Source organism: Thermobia domestica, chromosome 6, assembly GCF_964235325.1.
Source record: "Thermobia domestica chromosome 6, izTheDome1.hap1.1, whole genome shotgun sequence".
Taxonomy (NCBI): Eukaryota; Metazoa; Arthropoda; class Insecta; order Zygentoma; family Lepismatidae; genus Thermobia; species Thermobia domestica.
This window is the reverse complement of record NC_137459.1, coordinates 151625393-151640175: the sequence shown is the minus strand read 5'-3', so window position 1 is coordinate 151640175 and position 14783 is coordinate 151625393. Positions and strand designations below refer to the sequence as shown.

Below are 14783 nucleotides of genomic sequence, written 5' to 3'. Positions count from 1 at the left end.
CAGTCTTCTCAGAACTCTACATCACTCCCACCCTTTGATTATACACAATAATCAAAGCAAAAATTAATCACAAAATCATGAAGGCAAGTTAATTCTTCGTCCACTTCTTGTAGTCACCGTCTTATTTTCGGCCATCGCTAAGGCCTTCTTCACTGGTAACACGGCTTTCACTTGCATTGGTAATGATGTGTCCACCATGGTAGGCAGATCAACTGCACTTGATATTTCTAGAGGATATAATCTCTGAACTGGACGGGTTAAAATTCCAGCCATAGTCTTCACTTTTGCTACTCGTACTTGATGGTCTTCACATGCGAAAATTTCGATTACTTTTCCCATCGGCCAGTAGATTTTCCTTTTGTCTTCTGAACCAACCGGATCGAACACGCTTCTCATCCATTCCCTTTTGAACCAACAATCCTAAATTTTCACTTCTAAATCTGTCCCTTAACCTCTGTCTTACCAAGTTCAACCTCTGATATCTTTTTATTAACAAAACCTCATCAATCTTGTCCAAATCTGGTATTCCAGCCTCACACATATCTTGTAGAAACATTGCCGGTGTCAAAGCAACGAAATCGTCAGAATCTTCAGACAAATATGTTAGCGGTCTAGAATTTACAACTGCTTCACAATCACACAATAATGTTTCTAATTCTTCATAATTCAATGAAGCTCTTCCTAATGTCTTCTTTAACAGATTTTTCGGTGTTCGTATGATGTGCTTCCACCAACCACCCAACCAGGCGGCGCTGGGCGGAATGAATTTCCATTTGATTCTCTGCATCGATGAACTTGTCTCAACTTTGTCCCAGTCTATAATTTTGAATAAATTGTCAGTTCCAACAACATTTTTTCCATTATCACTGTAGATAATTTTAGGTCTATCCCTTCTGGCAATAAATCTTCGTAAGGATAACAGAAAAGCACTGGTAGATAATGAAGAAACCATCTCTAAATGTATAGCGCCGTATACAGCACATATAAATAAAACTACCCAGGTCTTTGTCCCGTCCTTCAAGACTAAAGGTCCAGCCAGATCAACACCGGTAATTTCAAATACAGAAGCATCTCTCACTCTATCTTCAGGCAAAGTAATTGGTAGCACTTCTGGCCTTTTCATATCATGTCTTCTGCACTTAATAGACTTGGAAATAAATGAACTTACTGTCTTTCTTCCTCTTAAAATCCAAAACCTTTCTCTCAGTTTGCACAAAAAGAATTTGTGTACTAGCATGTAACATACACAAATGTTCTTCCATAAGCAGCATATGTACTAACTTATGATGTGACAGTAATATAATAGGACTCTTGAAGTATTCATCATCATCTCTGCCCCACAGCTTTGTTTTCAATCTGATCAGTCCTTCAGTGTCACGAAATGTACTTAAAGATTTTAATCTCTTGTCGTCTACATCAAAAACTTCTAACTGCACGCACTTTAGAAGAATCTTCTCTGCTGCTTCTATCTCAGAAACTGTTAATTCTCCCTTCTGTCTTGCATCTGGTTCTAAACCTTTTCATCCATGCAACCATACGAAGAACTTTTCGGTACGTAGAAAAGTACCTCAAACACCAACTCATTTCACATTGTGCGGACAAAGACACAACAGTCTTCTTTCTTTGTTTGTTTATTTCTTCTTCATCATAAACTTCTATTGCAACAGGCCAACAATCACTGTAGACGCAACCACTGTGGTCCCTCCCACCATCTAGTTTCCAATAATGTAGCCACATCTCGGGGTTACTTGGTAGATCAGCGGGGTTACAAATTCCTGGCACAAATCTCCAACTAGAAGGGTCAGTAAAACTACGAATTTCCTTTACTCTTTTCGCTACAAATACACTCCACATCTCTTCGTATCCAGGCTAGTGCAGTAATCGAATCACTCCAATAAAACACAGGGACATTCATATTCAAGCTGCGTATAACTGTAGATACTAGACGAGTACCAATACAACATGCTAATGACCCAAGTCGAGGAATCGTGATTTTCTTTAACGGTGCAATTCTAGACTTACTGGCTATTAACTGTACTTCTGTTCTACCCTCATTTTTGCTTCGTAAATACACAACACAGGCATAAGCATTTTGACAGGCATCACAGAATGCATGCAGTGTCCAAGATTTCTTAGTGTCATCTATGGAAAACTATCTAGGAATAGCTATATCTTTCAAGAGATGTAAAATTTCAACCACTTCTGAAATTTCCTGTTTATTTTAGGTGACACTTTTTCATCCCAGCTGGCTTTTGAACGCTGAAACTCTTGCAATAATAATTTTGGAATTAGTGTAACGGGTGACAAAAATCCCACTGGATCGAAAATCCTATGAACTATTGACAACATACTTCGTTTAGTGATAAGTTTCGAGACATCGCCTACACAACTTAAATTACAACTAAGGGTATCTTCTTTTCTATCCCACAATAGACCTAGAACTGGTGTAATTTTCTTGTCCTTTTCCATAACGATATCTGAAACTGTATATTCCCAACCGCGGAGATCAAATTTCACTTTACTAAGTAATTTCACACTTGTTTCGATAAATTCCACTAACTCATCTTCACTACTGACAGAAGTAGTACAATTGTCTACATAAAACGATTGTTTCAGCATTCCGGCGGTTTCACGAAACTCTAGTGGTGAATTGTCTAAATGATGCTTCAAAGCAGCACCCAAAAAAACGGACTACAATTAATCCCGGAGGCAACTCTGCGGTGTTTGTAGATTTTATACACCTTTTCCTCAAAGTTCTCCCACCAAAGAACTCTTAAAAAATCACTGTCCCTTTCATCATTAGCAATCTGTAGAAAAGCTTTCCTTATATCTGCTGTCACTCCTATTCTCTTTTCTCAGAACCTCCACAGAACGCTTGGGATTTGTTCTATTAGATTTGGACCCTTTTCTAAACAATCATTTAGTGAACATGATCCTCTACTTTTGCAGGAAGCATCAAAGACTGGATGTATTTAAGTAGTAGAAGTTTCCTTAAAAACTGCTCGATGTGGAAAATAATATCCTTTCTTCATGGCGTCATCTTGCGGTACTAATTCTATCGCTCCTTCTTCTTCCCACTCTTTGAAGATTGCGTCATGTTCTTCATATTTCCGAGTTTGCAGTAACTTTTCCGTAGTTGCAGTTCATCTTCTTTCTGCCAACACACAATTATCGGAAATCTCAGGACAACCTTCAATCCAGGGCAAACGTACTTCATACCTTCCTTCTGGATTAATCTTCACGGTTTTCTTGAACTGTAAAAGCGCCGCTTCTTCCAGTTCCTTGCATGATTTAACTTCCACTGGATCCGTAATATCCAGAGTGTCTAACTTCCAAAGTTCTTCTACACTAGCATTTTGAACAAATAACGATATGGCTGTAGTCACTGATACACTGCTGTCTGACTTTGCTATAGAGGGTAGTTTGCCCATGACAACCCATGCCAATAAAGTTTGGACAGCTACCATTCCAGTTTTTAATTTAATTACCTTGCTTGTCAAAATTTTACCTGCTATGTCTGCACCTATTAAACACTCTATTGATGCATCATCACCCCCGTAATCTGATAACCAAATATCATTATCTCTCATTTTTTTTACCCACAGACCAGATTTCAAACTTGGAATGCTACTACAGATCATAGGTTTCTCTAATACTTCAATCACACAGGAGTATTTTCCTTGAGATTACTTACTAATACTTGGAAACAATTTCTCTTTCTTCGATTGAACACCACCAAACCGTACATGTACTAAAGATTTTTCACCCTGAGCCTTAAGACTCATCTCACGTGCCACACGTTTCAGAATGTGCGATCTCTGTGAACCACTGTCAATTAAAGCTCTGATTACTTTTGTTTTACCTTCAGTTTTTATTTTGACTTTTAGTGTTTGCAAAAGAAACTGACTACTGTAATTCTGACTGGATAAGGTATGTGTTGCGGGACCTTGTACGTTTTTCATTTCAGTGTGTTTCTCACCTTGTATTTTGTCATTACACATAATAGCGTAATGTTTACCTTTACACTTAAAACAATTAACTTTAAGTTGACATGATTTGACCTGATGAGAATTTTCAAAGCAAATGAAGCAACGGTTCTTTTTCAGCAAGATGTTTTTCTTCTCTTGTAGTGCCATGTCACGAGCTTTTCTACAATTTTGTTCTTGATGCAAATCACTGCAGAAGACACACACATTTTCTTCCTTCTTCTGGCTTAAAAACAGATTATTCGCTGTAGGAACTTTTTCACCTACCACATTCTTCTTACTTTTTGGAAACACTCCCTCAAACTTTTTGAAAACACTCTTACTTATCCTTTCCTCGCCTTCCACTTCACCTCTCAAAAACTGCAGTAAGTTATTGAGTTTTTCTGCGTAAATGTTGTCGTTCACATTCTCACTAACTGTCCTACTACCGGTATATTGTAACCAAACACGTTAAACATCTTCTGGTAAATATGACTCGACGAGGGGGAACAGGGTGGCTGCATACTTATCACTTTTCATTCCAACTGACTCTAATGCACGCAAATGTCATTCCAACTGATCATATATCCGCATAAGAGATAGTTTATTCTTTTGTGGAAACACATTTTGTATCACGAGGCCTAGCAGTTTACGAACATTGTATTCAACTAACAGTTCTTCTCTACCAAAACGATTTTTCAAATTCTCAACTGCCTTATCGTAGTTTTCTGCTGTTGGTGGGTAACTGTTTACAATGTTCCGCAGCTCTTGTACCAGTAACAATACTTTGAAGGAGGTACTGAAATTTGTCCTCTTTTTCCATTACCTTTTCTTCATGGATTCGCTTAAACAGGACTCCAAAAACTTAACCAGTCACTAATTTTACCTTCAAACTTTTTTATTTCTAACTTTGGTAACTTAAGTTTCTTTTTTGTCGAAAAAGATTCTGAATTGCTACCACTGCCACTAACATTTACACTAGAACTGTCATCTTCTTGTCTGACAAATAATTGTTAGTATTTGACTTGCACCTCGTCCAACATACTTCTGTATTCCTCTATTGCATTATATTCTGTTTCATACTGTTGTTCACTTTCCGCACTTGTATCACTAAGCAATTGTTCTAAAATTTTACCGTCTAATGTTGCGAGTTCATCACCTAGTCTTTGTAACTTCTTTACATCGACTTTTATTATTACAACATCTTGAGATTCTTTTTGCAGTTCGGTACGTAAACCATTACAGTTTTCGTTACAGACGTTCTTTCTGGTTTCCTAGCTTTTATTAACTTGTCCATTGTTCTACGCTGGGCGCCAAAAATGTTACGTTTCTTAACATCACTTGTACTATTATAAAAATCTCAGTGGGAAATACGACTAAACTCTGTCCCACCCTAGGAAGATTATAAAACGGAAATGACGTTCAACGAGCGCGACGTTGCCACTTATTATGAGTAGGAGGAAGCCAATTTGAGAAAATTAAAAAAAAAGGAAGAGCACAAACTAAACAGCGCAGCGGTAAGCGACTCAATGATAATAATAATAATAATAATAATAATAATAATAATAATAATAATAATAATAATAATAATAATAATAATAATAATAATAATAATAATAATAATAGAGGAATTGTAATTACTTACCATACGAAATCTACTCCTGGATTCACGAAACGCCCAAATCTTTACTCCGCACAACTTCAGTGGGAGGGAGTTCGCAATGATAAGGTAGAGACGAAGAACTTAATGTTCGGCTTCCTTTGCAATGCGGTCAATTCTGTAGAAACTTCTATGTTAGAAACAACTTTATTTAACATTTCTATTACTTCAAATTGTTGCAGCTTGAATCACATTCAACACCTTTATTTTTTAACCACTCTACAATTTCTTTTTTGGTACATGATTTCGTGTGGATTTTTTCGTCTTTTATTGAGCGTGTGCGGTCATTATATATAACAATCACGGAATTTGGTGGTACGTTCGGAAGGAGCATTTCTTGGAAATGTTCATATTCTGCTGCTCAAATTCTCCGTGATAATAACCTGTTTTTGTGCCACGGAAAACGAGGTCAGCACCAGGAATTTACCCACTGTCAGTCATGGTATGAATCACTATTGCTCCCACCACCCCTTTCCAGAGATGTCTTGACGCCTAAAGACAAACCCTCTCTCAGCTTCACTGCCTGGTTTCGGAAATATGAATAAACGTTTAATAACATGATTTTTTCACCAGTAGAAAGAGGTTTCCCTTCTTTCTTTGCTTCTTATAACAATGTGGGCATTTTCAGCGACTGTCCTCAAAAATACCACTATAACAGTTAAAAAGAAAATTAAGTAATAACAGCACTAATAATAACACGGATAACACACGGAATAACTATGACAAGAAAATAACAAAATAAAACAAAACAAGAAACGCACACAACAAAATTCACTGAACTATCACAGAACACAATGAATCAAAACTGTCGTCCCGCTTCCGCCGACGTGGCAACAACTGAGCTCATGTTGCCAAACTTACCGTATCGTAAGAAGTTTAACTGATAAAGAATGAGTTTGCATACCTCTATTGCTATTCTAACAGTCAGTCTTACTTTCGTTGTGTATCTACTGCAAAAGTAGCTCCATTTTAAGAAGTTTTTCGATACACTAATATTTGAGTCAGAGTAAATCTGACAATCTTACTTGTGACATGCTTCTGCTGTTGTTGTCAGCTACAGTTAGGGTTGCAAGCACGTATATTAATATGCTAGAAGAACGTACCAGCTACGCTGGACACACGAACAATTATAAACTGCCGTGCAAGTCAACTCTCAAGTTTAATTTGTTTTAACCAGAATCTTAAAAAAGCATTTTAAATTCTCTCACTAACCGAGTTAAGCAAAACCATTTTTGGTTTTAAACCGGCTTGTTCTTCTACTAAAATACGGTTCGGTTTTCTGTTAATAATCGGCTTCAGTTACAAACACAACCGTTTTTAAATTCGAAACAATTTTCTCAGAAAATCGGAACTGTTTTATAATATTCCCGGTTTTTGAAAAATCTCTGTCGTTTTTTTAAAACCGAAAAACCGTTATTTCTTTTCGCACCAGTAGTATGGAATACCAAACAGGACAGTGGGTGGTCCGGAACCTCCCCCGTAAACGGTGTTTTAGGCTTCATTTTTTTAAACAAATTTTAGCCTTTATATTTCCCCACCGCTTCAATGACTTGTTGAAGCAAATTTAGTTTTGCTTAAGGATTTATATCATAAATAACAATAAAAGACATAAAAAATACAGTGTACTGAAAATAATAGCATAGGCAAACAACTTTGACAGTTTTAAAATTGGCTACGTATAATTTTAACAAAAATAATAATGCAGGAATTAAAAAAAAAAAAAAACTTTTAGAGGTGGATAGCCCCGGATCCTCCCTGGCCACACTACTGCTACAAAAATTAACATATTTTAAATTTTTGTTATACTACATCTTTCGTAAACCTCTCGTCATGAGGAGGGAATCTCATAAATTGTGGATGAAATTAAGAAAACTCAGAACATAAATAAATTTACAAAGCAATCCGAATAAAGTTTGAGATGAGACGAGAATAATCCATCGATAATTGAGACGAGAAATAAGTTTTCCATAATCCAGACGAGGCGAGAAAACCTAATTTCTCGTATCGTGAGCAACACTATTTGTACAGATTTGAGATTGTCACTATTCATTTAGCGATCCCGAAAACTATGAGCTCTACACTAATCTTAGTGAGTTTGAACATTTTCATTTTCATCCCTACCATATGGATGGGGGTAAGCTAAGACTTGAACAGCTTCGGGAGAGTTAGTATTCATCTTAGTGACCCCCAAACTATGAAATCGACACTAATATCAATCGTTTCTGATTATTTTTACATATCAACCCACTACCAACTGTCATATACTTAAAGCGCGCCCTCCCAATAAAAAGGGAATCAATACGTATGCCAGGAACATTTACTTAGGGAGATGTTCAAAATAAAAGGGGGCGTATTCACAAAGGAATATATTCTGTAACTCGACTATCAGTGATAATAACTGGTTTAATGGTTTCCTCCCTCTCAACCTTCATTTATACGGATCAATTTGCTATATATAAAAAACTTACACGCTTAATTATTTCTCGAAAGGAACTGCGGCAAACACAAGAGAAGGATTAAACATGTCTATATTGTTAATTGTCTTGATCGAAACTCCGAAACAATGAAATCATGTTTTATACAAAACCAGACATAAGCATGTGTTTACTTCGTATTTTGAAAGGAAACAAATATATCAGCAAACTTTTTTTTTTTTTAATTGATGCAATAAACATATAATGCTGATCGGTGGAATTGGATTTGAAGATAGAATTGGATTCCTTTTCTATCCAGGGGTATATAAAAATGAATGTTAGAAGGGTCTAGAATCTCAAGGGAATTATCAAAAACGCTAAAAAATCCCAGGCTGTTTGCTTATTTTTTAAAAAAGTCAAATTTCAGCTTTCTAACTTGAGCGGCTGGTGAGATACTATTTTTTTTTTTTTGCAAACGTTTGGATTCCTCCCCACTCCTCCTATTATAATCAATGTGATATGATAACATCTTAATTGGGATTGGGGTCTAATATAAACCGAAAATCTTTTCATTCTGCTTTGCCGTTTGGCCATACATAAAATTGGATTACACACACTATTAAGTTATTTAAGTAAAGATACTGTTATAAATAACTATATAAAGTGATATGTGTTGTTCATTTCCCACCACTTGTTCTACGAATAGAGGCAACCTTAGGGCCCGTAACCTTGTTGTATGAGACTATATGCATATGTATAAAGGGACAATAGTCTTTCATCCTATCTGACAGAAAAGTGAATTTTTTGCCACTGGCTACCCTGGTTCGACGCGTTTGACGTACTTCCGTTTTATATTCTTCCTAGGGTGAAACAAAGAGTAGCTTCAACACACAAAAAACTTAACATCACAAAAATTACTGACTTGGCTTATTTTATTTTTCTCTCCATATCTACAACTCTTGCTTTTTCTCTATTTTTCTTAAATCACACAATTTAGTTTTTCTATTTCTAAAACGCACTCTACTAAATTTATTGGACCTTATGAAGAGTCGTTTGACGTCTGATTAACACCTTACTACGGGGTTGACTAAAGGACGGTTATCAAAATTGTATTCAGAGACACTGATTAGGACGTAGTATTGGACAAAGTTAATCACATGTGACTAATTAATGCAGAGCCTAGACTAATCTTTTACCCATGGTTTAGCGTGCGACACAACATTTCGTATTTCATAATTGATGTATTTTCATTTTTACAGACTACGCATGCGCTCATCTACTTTTCCGTAGTTGCCACATTTATTTTACTCATCGATGCATTGGGGTTCTATAAGTTAATCATACCCAAATCATCATTTTAGTTGTACTCAAAGTAGACTCTGAATACCAAAAAGTGCACCTTCGTTAGTAAAGAGTTAGTATGCTTACTAACTAGTCTGTGACTAACCTTCAATTAACGAATCCTCTCTGAATACAGCCCATTTTGTTTTCCTGCCCCAGCCTAGCCACAGCCTCATTCTAATTGGCTGATCAGATCACGTGACAATAAACTTTCACTTCCAATTTCAGTATATCCATCTTTAGGGAAGCACGTGATTGAATAAATTGCGTTCTGATGCATATTGTGTGTTACTGATGTCAATGATTTATACATGTAACGTTTCATAAAGTTAGCATTTAAGAATTTTTATTGAAACAAGGGAAAAGGCGCCACAATATTAACATTTAAAGATTAAATCTCTCTATTTATAAAGGGAGAGTAATGTGTAAGAGACTTATTTATAAAGGCGGCCAAATACGTAGATGATATATCAACAAAGATACAGCACTGCAAAGATTGTGTCATAAGCATGATATACGTATCCACAGTGGCCAACACAATTTTTCTAACAGTGTTGCATAAATTATATCAAGCGAACCGCATTCAGTGATACAAGTCGTGGCTATTATTGCATTAGGCAATCAATTTGTGATGTCGTTAGGCACATAGGAAATAATACCAGTACTCCCAAAGTTGACCCAGCGAGTGCACTGTGCACTATTAACACATTCATACACGTGTAATACCTTTAGGCAGTAGGGAATAAACACATTCAAAGGTGGGATGGAGGCATTACCCTAAAAAAATTGTTAAATTATAATAGAACTTACAGATTTTAACCTGAGTAACGTCCTGAGAACAGAAATAATTCTTAATATTGTATTTTACTATTTATTTCCCAATAAAACCCTATAGTTCCGCTCTTGGGTCTATCCTAGAAGGCGTTGAGCGATTGGAACGAAACTTGCAGGATTCATAGCTCAACAGCCTACAATAAAAACGCGAAAAAATAGCATTTTCCATTTGCGAATACAAAGTTGGGACGCGGTGCATGATTCTCAAAAATTGTCCAAATGAGGGAAACTTACAAATTTTAATTCGAGTAAGGTCCTGAGAACAGAAAATATTTTATATTTTTCTACTCTTATTTAAAGGGAGCAGAGGAGACATATTCTTTCATAAAGTTCTATGGTTTGAAAAATTGTCCAAATGGGAAAAAAATGAAAATGAAATGAAATCTTTGAGTTTTACGTCTCACGATTATGCCGGTTAGGCTAAAGGAGACGGTGATGATGAGTGATGAATGAAATGGTGGAATGAAGAGAGTGGGAGGAAACGGGAGAACCCCGAGAATACCCACGCACACAGTGTTTGTCCACCACAAAGTTCACTTGGCGGGGGTGTCCAAATGGGAGAAAACTTACAAATTTTAATTCGAGTAACGTTCTGAAAACAGAAATAATTTTAAAACTTTTTCTATTTCTATTTGAAGGGAGCAGAGGGGCCATATACCTCCATGAAATCCTATGCTTCGGCTCTTGGGTCTATCCAAGAAGGAGTTGAGCGATTGGAACGAAACTTCCAGGAATAATTGCTCTTCCGCTTACAATAAAAATGAGAAAAAAATAAAATATTCCATTTCACATATAAAGGAGGGACAGGTGCCTTGATCCTTAAAGTTGTCCAAATGGGACAAAACTTACAAATTTTAATTCAAGTAGCGTCCTGAGAACAGAAATTCTTTTCTATTTCTTTTTGGGTGGAGCAGAGGGGCATAGTCCTTCATAAAATTCTATGGCTCGGCTCCAAAACACAAGAGCCGAATGATAGGATTTTAAGGGGAATATGCACCACTCTGCTCCCTCCAAATTGGAATAGAAAATATTAAAAATTATTTATGTTTTCAGGACGTTATCCAGATTAAAATTTGTAAGTTCTATCCTATTTGAAGATTTTTTCTAAGTAATGTGGAAATGGAAAATGTTATTTTTTCGCATCTTTATTCTAGGCTGAAGAGTTATGAATCCTGCAAGTTTCGTTCCAATCACTCAACTCCTTCTAGGCTAGACCCAGGAGCCAAGAGCCAAGGATTTTATGACGGAATATGCCCCTTATGCTCCTTCCGAATAGGAATAGAAAAAAATAAAAATTATTTCTATTCTAAGGACGTTACACAGATTAAACTTTGTAAGTTTTATCTTATTTGAACTTTTTTTTAGAATAATGTCCCCACCCACACCCTATGTATGTGCAAATGGAAAATGTTATGTTTTCGCAATTTTATTGTAGGCTAAAGAGCTATGAATACTGCAAGTTTCGTTCTAATCACTCAACTAGATCTAGGCTAGACCCAAGACCCGAACCCAACACCAATATACCATTTTACAGTTGATAAGCACAAATAATAAAGGGCAAGAATCGGGAAAGTATCATCAGACTCGTTTTGCTATCTACCATCCTGGCTTTTGCCTGGTAAGAAACGCGGAGAACAGAATTTTTACCTGCATTCTGCGTGCAAACAATTGTAATTTTTTCCCACACACAGATTCAAGGGGGTGGGGCTGGGGGTAAACCAGTGGCCTATCAGCAGACTTTCGTTTGAGTAAATCTAGACTAATTATTCAGTCCATTAATAATTCATCTTTAGGCTAAAGGGTGTAATAGAGGGCAGTTAATATTTAATTTAAAGACGTGAAAAGAAACACACAATGAACTAAAAGAGTGGATTAAGGAAATAGGCTTAAGTGAAAATAATCGTCATCATGCTCACGCTTACCAGTATTAAGTATGCAATAAGTGTAATGAAACTAATGAGAATGTGAAACAAGTAATCGCGGTAATAAGTAAAAAGATTCCTCATAACACCGTCGCCAACTAGATAATTATCAGTAATAAGTTAGAGTTTGTACAATGCAATTGATAACAAAAGACATACGACCCCTTCAACATACAACAAACAACGAAGATAAGGCGGATTTCAGAGTTGCAATTGATTCAGTCAATTCTGATGGACAACCTATTTTATAACATTTATCTGCTCCATCGCTTTCTATTGGTAGGATATCGACGAAACTTGATTACTCAACGTACGAAATATTCTCTTATCATCAGTGGTCGAAGTGAGATGGTATGCGATGGTATGCCGTATCACCTCTGGTTTTTCAGTAATGAGGACATACCGTCTCCGGTTTTTCAGTGATCAAGACAATATTTAAATAGCCGGTATGTTGAGTCAAAATAATATTAAAACATACCGCCTCTGCTTTTTTTCTCTGATTATCACCATACACGTTCAACTTACCTCATGGCTGTAGCAGGGGTCTCGTTATGTCCAGCCGAGTCAGCAAAAATTTTAATGACGTCATAGGTCAAAGGTCAATGCCCTTGGCCCAGGGTCAATGACCGAGGGGTACTTAGGACCACCCCATCTAAATTTTGGCAGGGGTACCTTGGCCCACCCCCTAAATTTTGGCAGGGGTATATAGGACCACCACCCTTAAATTTTAAGAATTGCCAAATCTAAAAATTTGGTGTGGTAGCCTAAGACCATAGTATGTACCTCTATCAGTATTGGGGGTCTATGTCGTTCTCTTTCATGGGTAAAAAATGGCCAAAAATTCAAATTTCGGAGGTTTTTAATCTAATTTATCGCCTTTGATTAGGTGTTATTACCTTATATAGTTATATGGGCGTACACAGGGGTCCATTCCCTTTCATAAGATATGGGTATATTGTGCACCCCTTTAAAAATTTGGGAGTGGTACCTTGGCCCACCCCATTAAATTTTGGAAATTGCCCAATTTAAACATTTGGTATTATAGTACAGGACCCCAATATGTATTTTGATAAATTTGAGTGGTCCACCTCGTTCCCTTTTAGGGGTACAAAATTGCCAAATTTTAAACGTAAGCAAAACGTTGTACCACGTGTTTGTTCTTTTGGCCCAATTTATCCTCTTGGATGAGGTCCTATTACCTTATATGGTTATATGGTTATGTATAGGGGTCTATTCCCTATCATAAGACATAGGTACATTTGTGCACCTCTTTAAAAATTTGGGAGGGGTACCTTGGCCCACCCCTTAAGTTTTAGAAATTGCCCATTTTACACATTTGGTATAATAGTATAGGACCCTAATATATATTACTATAAATTTGGGTGGTCCACCTTGTTCCCTTTCATGGGTACGAAATTGCCAAATTTTAGTACAACCACGTGTTTGGTTTTGGCCCAATTTATCCCCTTGGATAAGGTCCTATTACCTTATATGGTTATATGATTATGTATAGTGGTCCATTCCCTATCATAAAACATAGCTACATTAATGCACCCCTTTAAATTTTTGGAAGGGGTACCATGGCCAACCCCCTTAAATTTTGGAAGTTTTCCAATTTAAGCATTCGGTATCATAGTACATGCCTCAACATGTATCATGATAAATTTGAGTGGTCCACCTTGTTCTCTTTCATGGGTAAAAATTGCTAAAATATAAACATAAACAATATGTTGTACCACGTGTTTGGTTTTTGGCCCAATTTCTCCCCTTTGATGAGGTTCTATTACCTTATATGGTTATATGGTCATGTATATGGGTTCATTTCCTATCATAAGACATGGGTACTTGATGCACCCTTTAAAAATTTGGGAGGGGTATCTTGGCTCATCCACTCGGTTTTAGGAATTGTTTAATATAAGCATTTGGTATCATAGTACAGGACTTCAATACGTATCACTATAAATTTGGATGGTCCACCTCGTTCCCTTTCATGGGTAAAGAACTACCAAAAATCAAATTTCGGAGGTTATTGACTCCGTTTGATAACGATTTAACACGTTATATGTGTATGTACAGAGGTTTATTACCTTCATATGTTTATGTTCCCTTTTAAATTTGGGAATTATCAAATAACAAAATTCGGTAAACGTTTTCGTGGACCCATTGTAGATGTTGGTGTTCCTCTTATGGCCAAATATTCAAAATTTAAAGGTTAATGACCTATTATTTTGATACGGCTTTATTATTGAATAAGTACAGGATTTATTACTTTTTCATAAGACACAGGTGTATTTGTGTACCAATCTTAAATTTTGGGAGGGGTACAGTTCTTATTGTCATATCAATAATTGGTAATTGTTCTTAAAATTGGATAGTAGCTCATTCATTGGGTAAATCATTGTCAAATATTAGTATGATCACGTGATCAGTTATTGACCTATGATGGGATTAGGAGCCCAGGACACTGGTACATTTAAACTTTGTAGGATAACTTGAGAATTATCAAATGAAATTGCGTCATTGGTTTTGATTATTCCAGCCTATGGACCAAATATAAACGTAAGCAATACGATGTACCACGTGATTGACCTTGATGAGATAGTGTACAGGGATTCATTTTCTTTGTTGTGGTACTTCTTAAGTTTGA

At 36.4% G+C, this 14783-nt stretch overlaps 2 protein-coding genes across 2 annotated transcripts in view; one reads left to right on the top strand and one right to left on the bottom strand.

Moving 5' to 3' along the window:
* The window catches only part of mRpS33 (mitochondrial ribosomal protein S33), a 463548-nt gene that overhangs the window by 45334 nt on the left and 403431 nt on the right, over positions 1-14783 (top strand). The window lies entirely within an intron of this gene.
* Positions 308-1123, bottom strand: LOC145687338 (uncharacterized). Its single transcript, XM_081760794.1, has one exon. It carries the CDS (start codon positions 1121-1123, stop codon positions 308-310), a length of 816 nt encoding a protein of 271 aa, XP_081616920.1.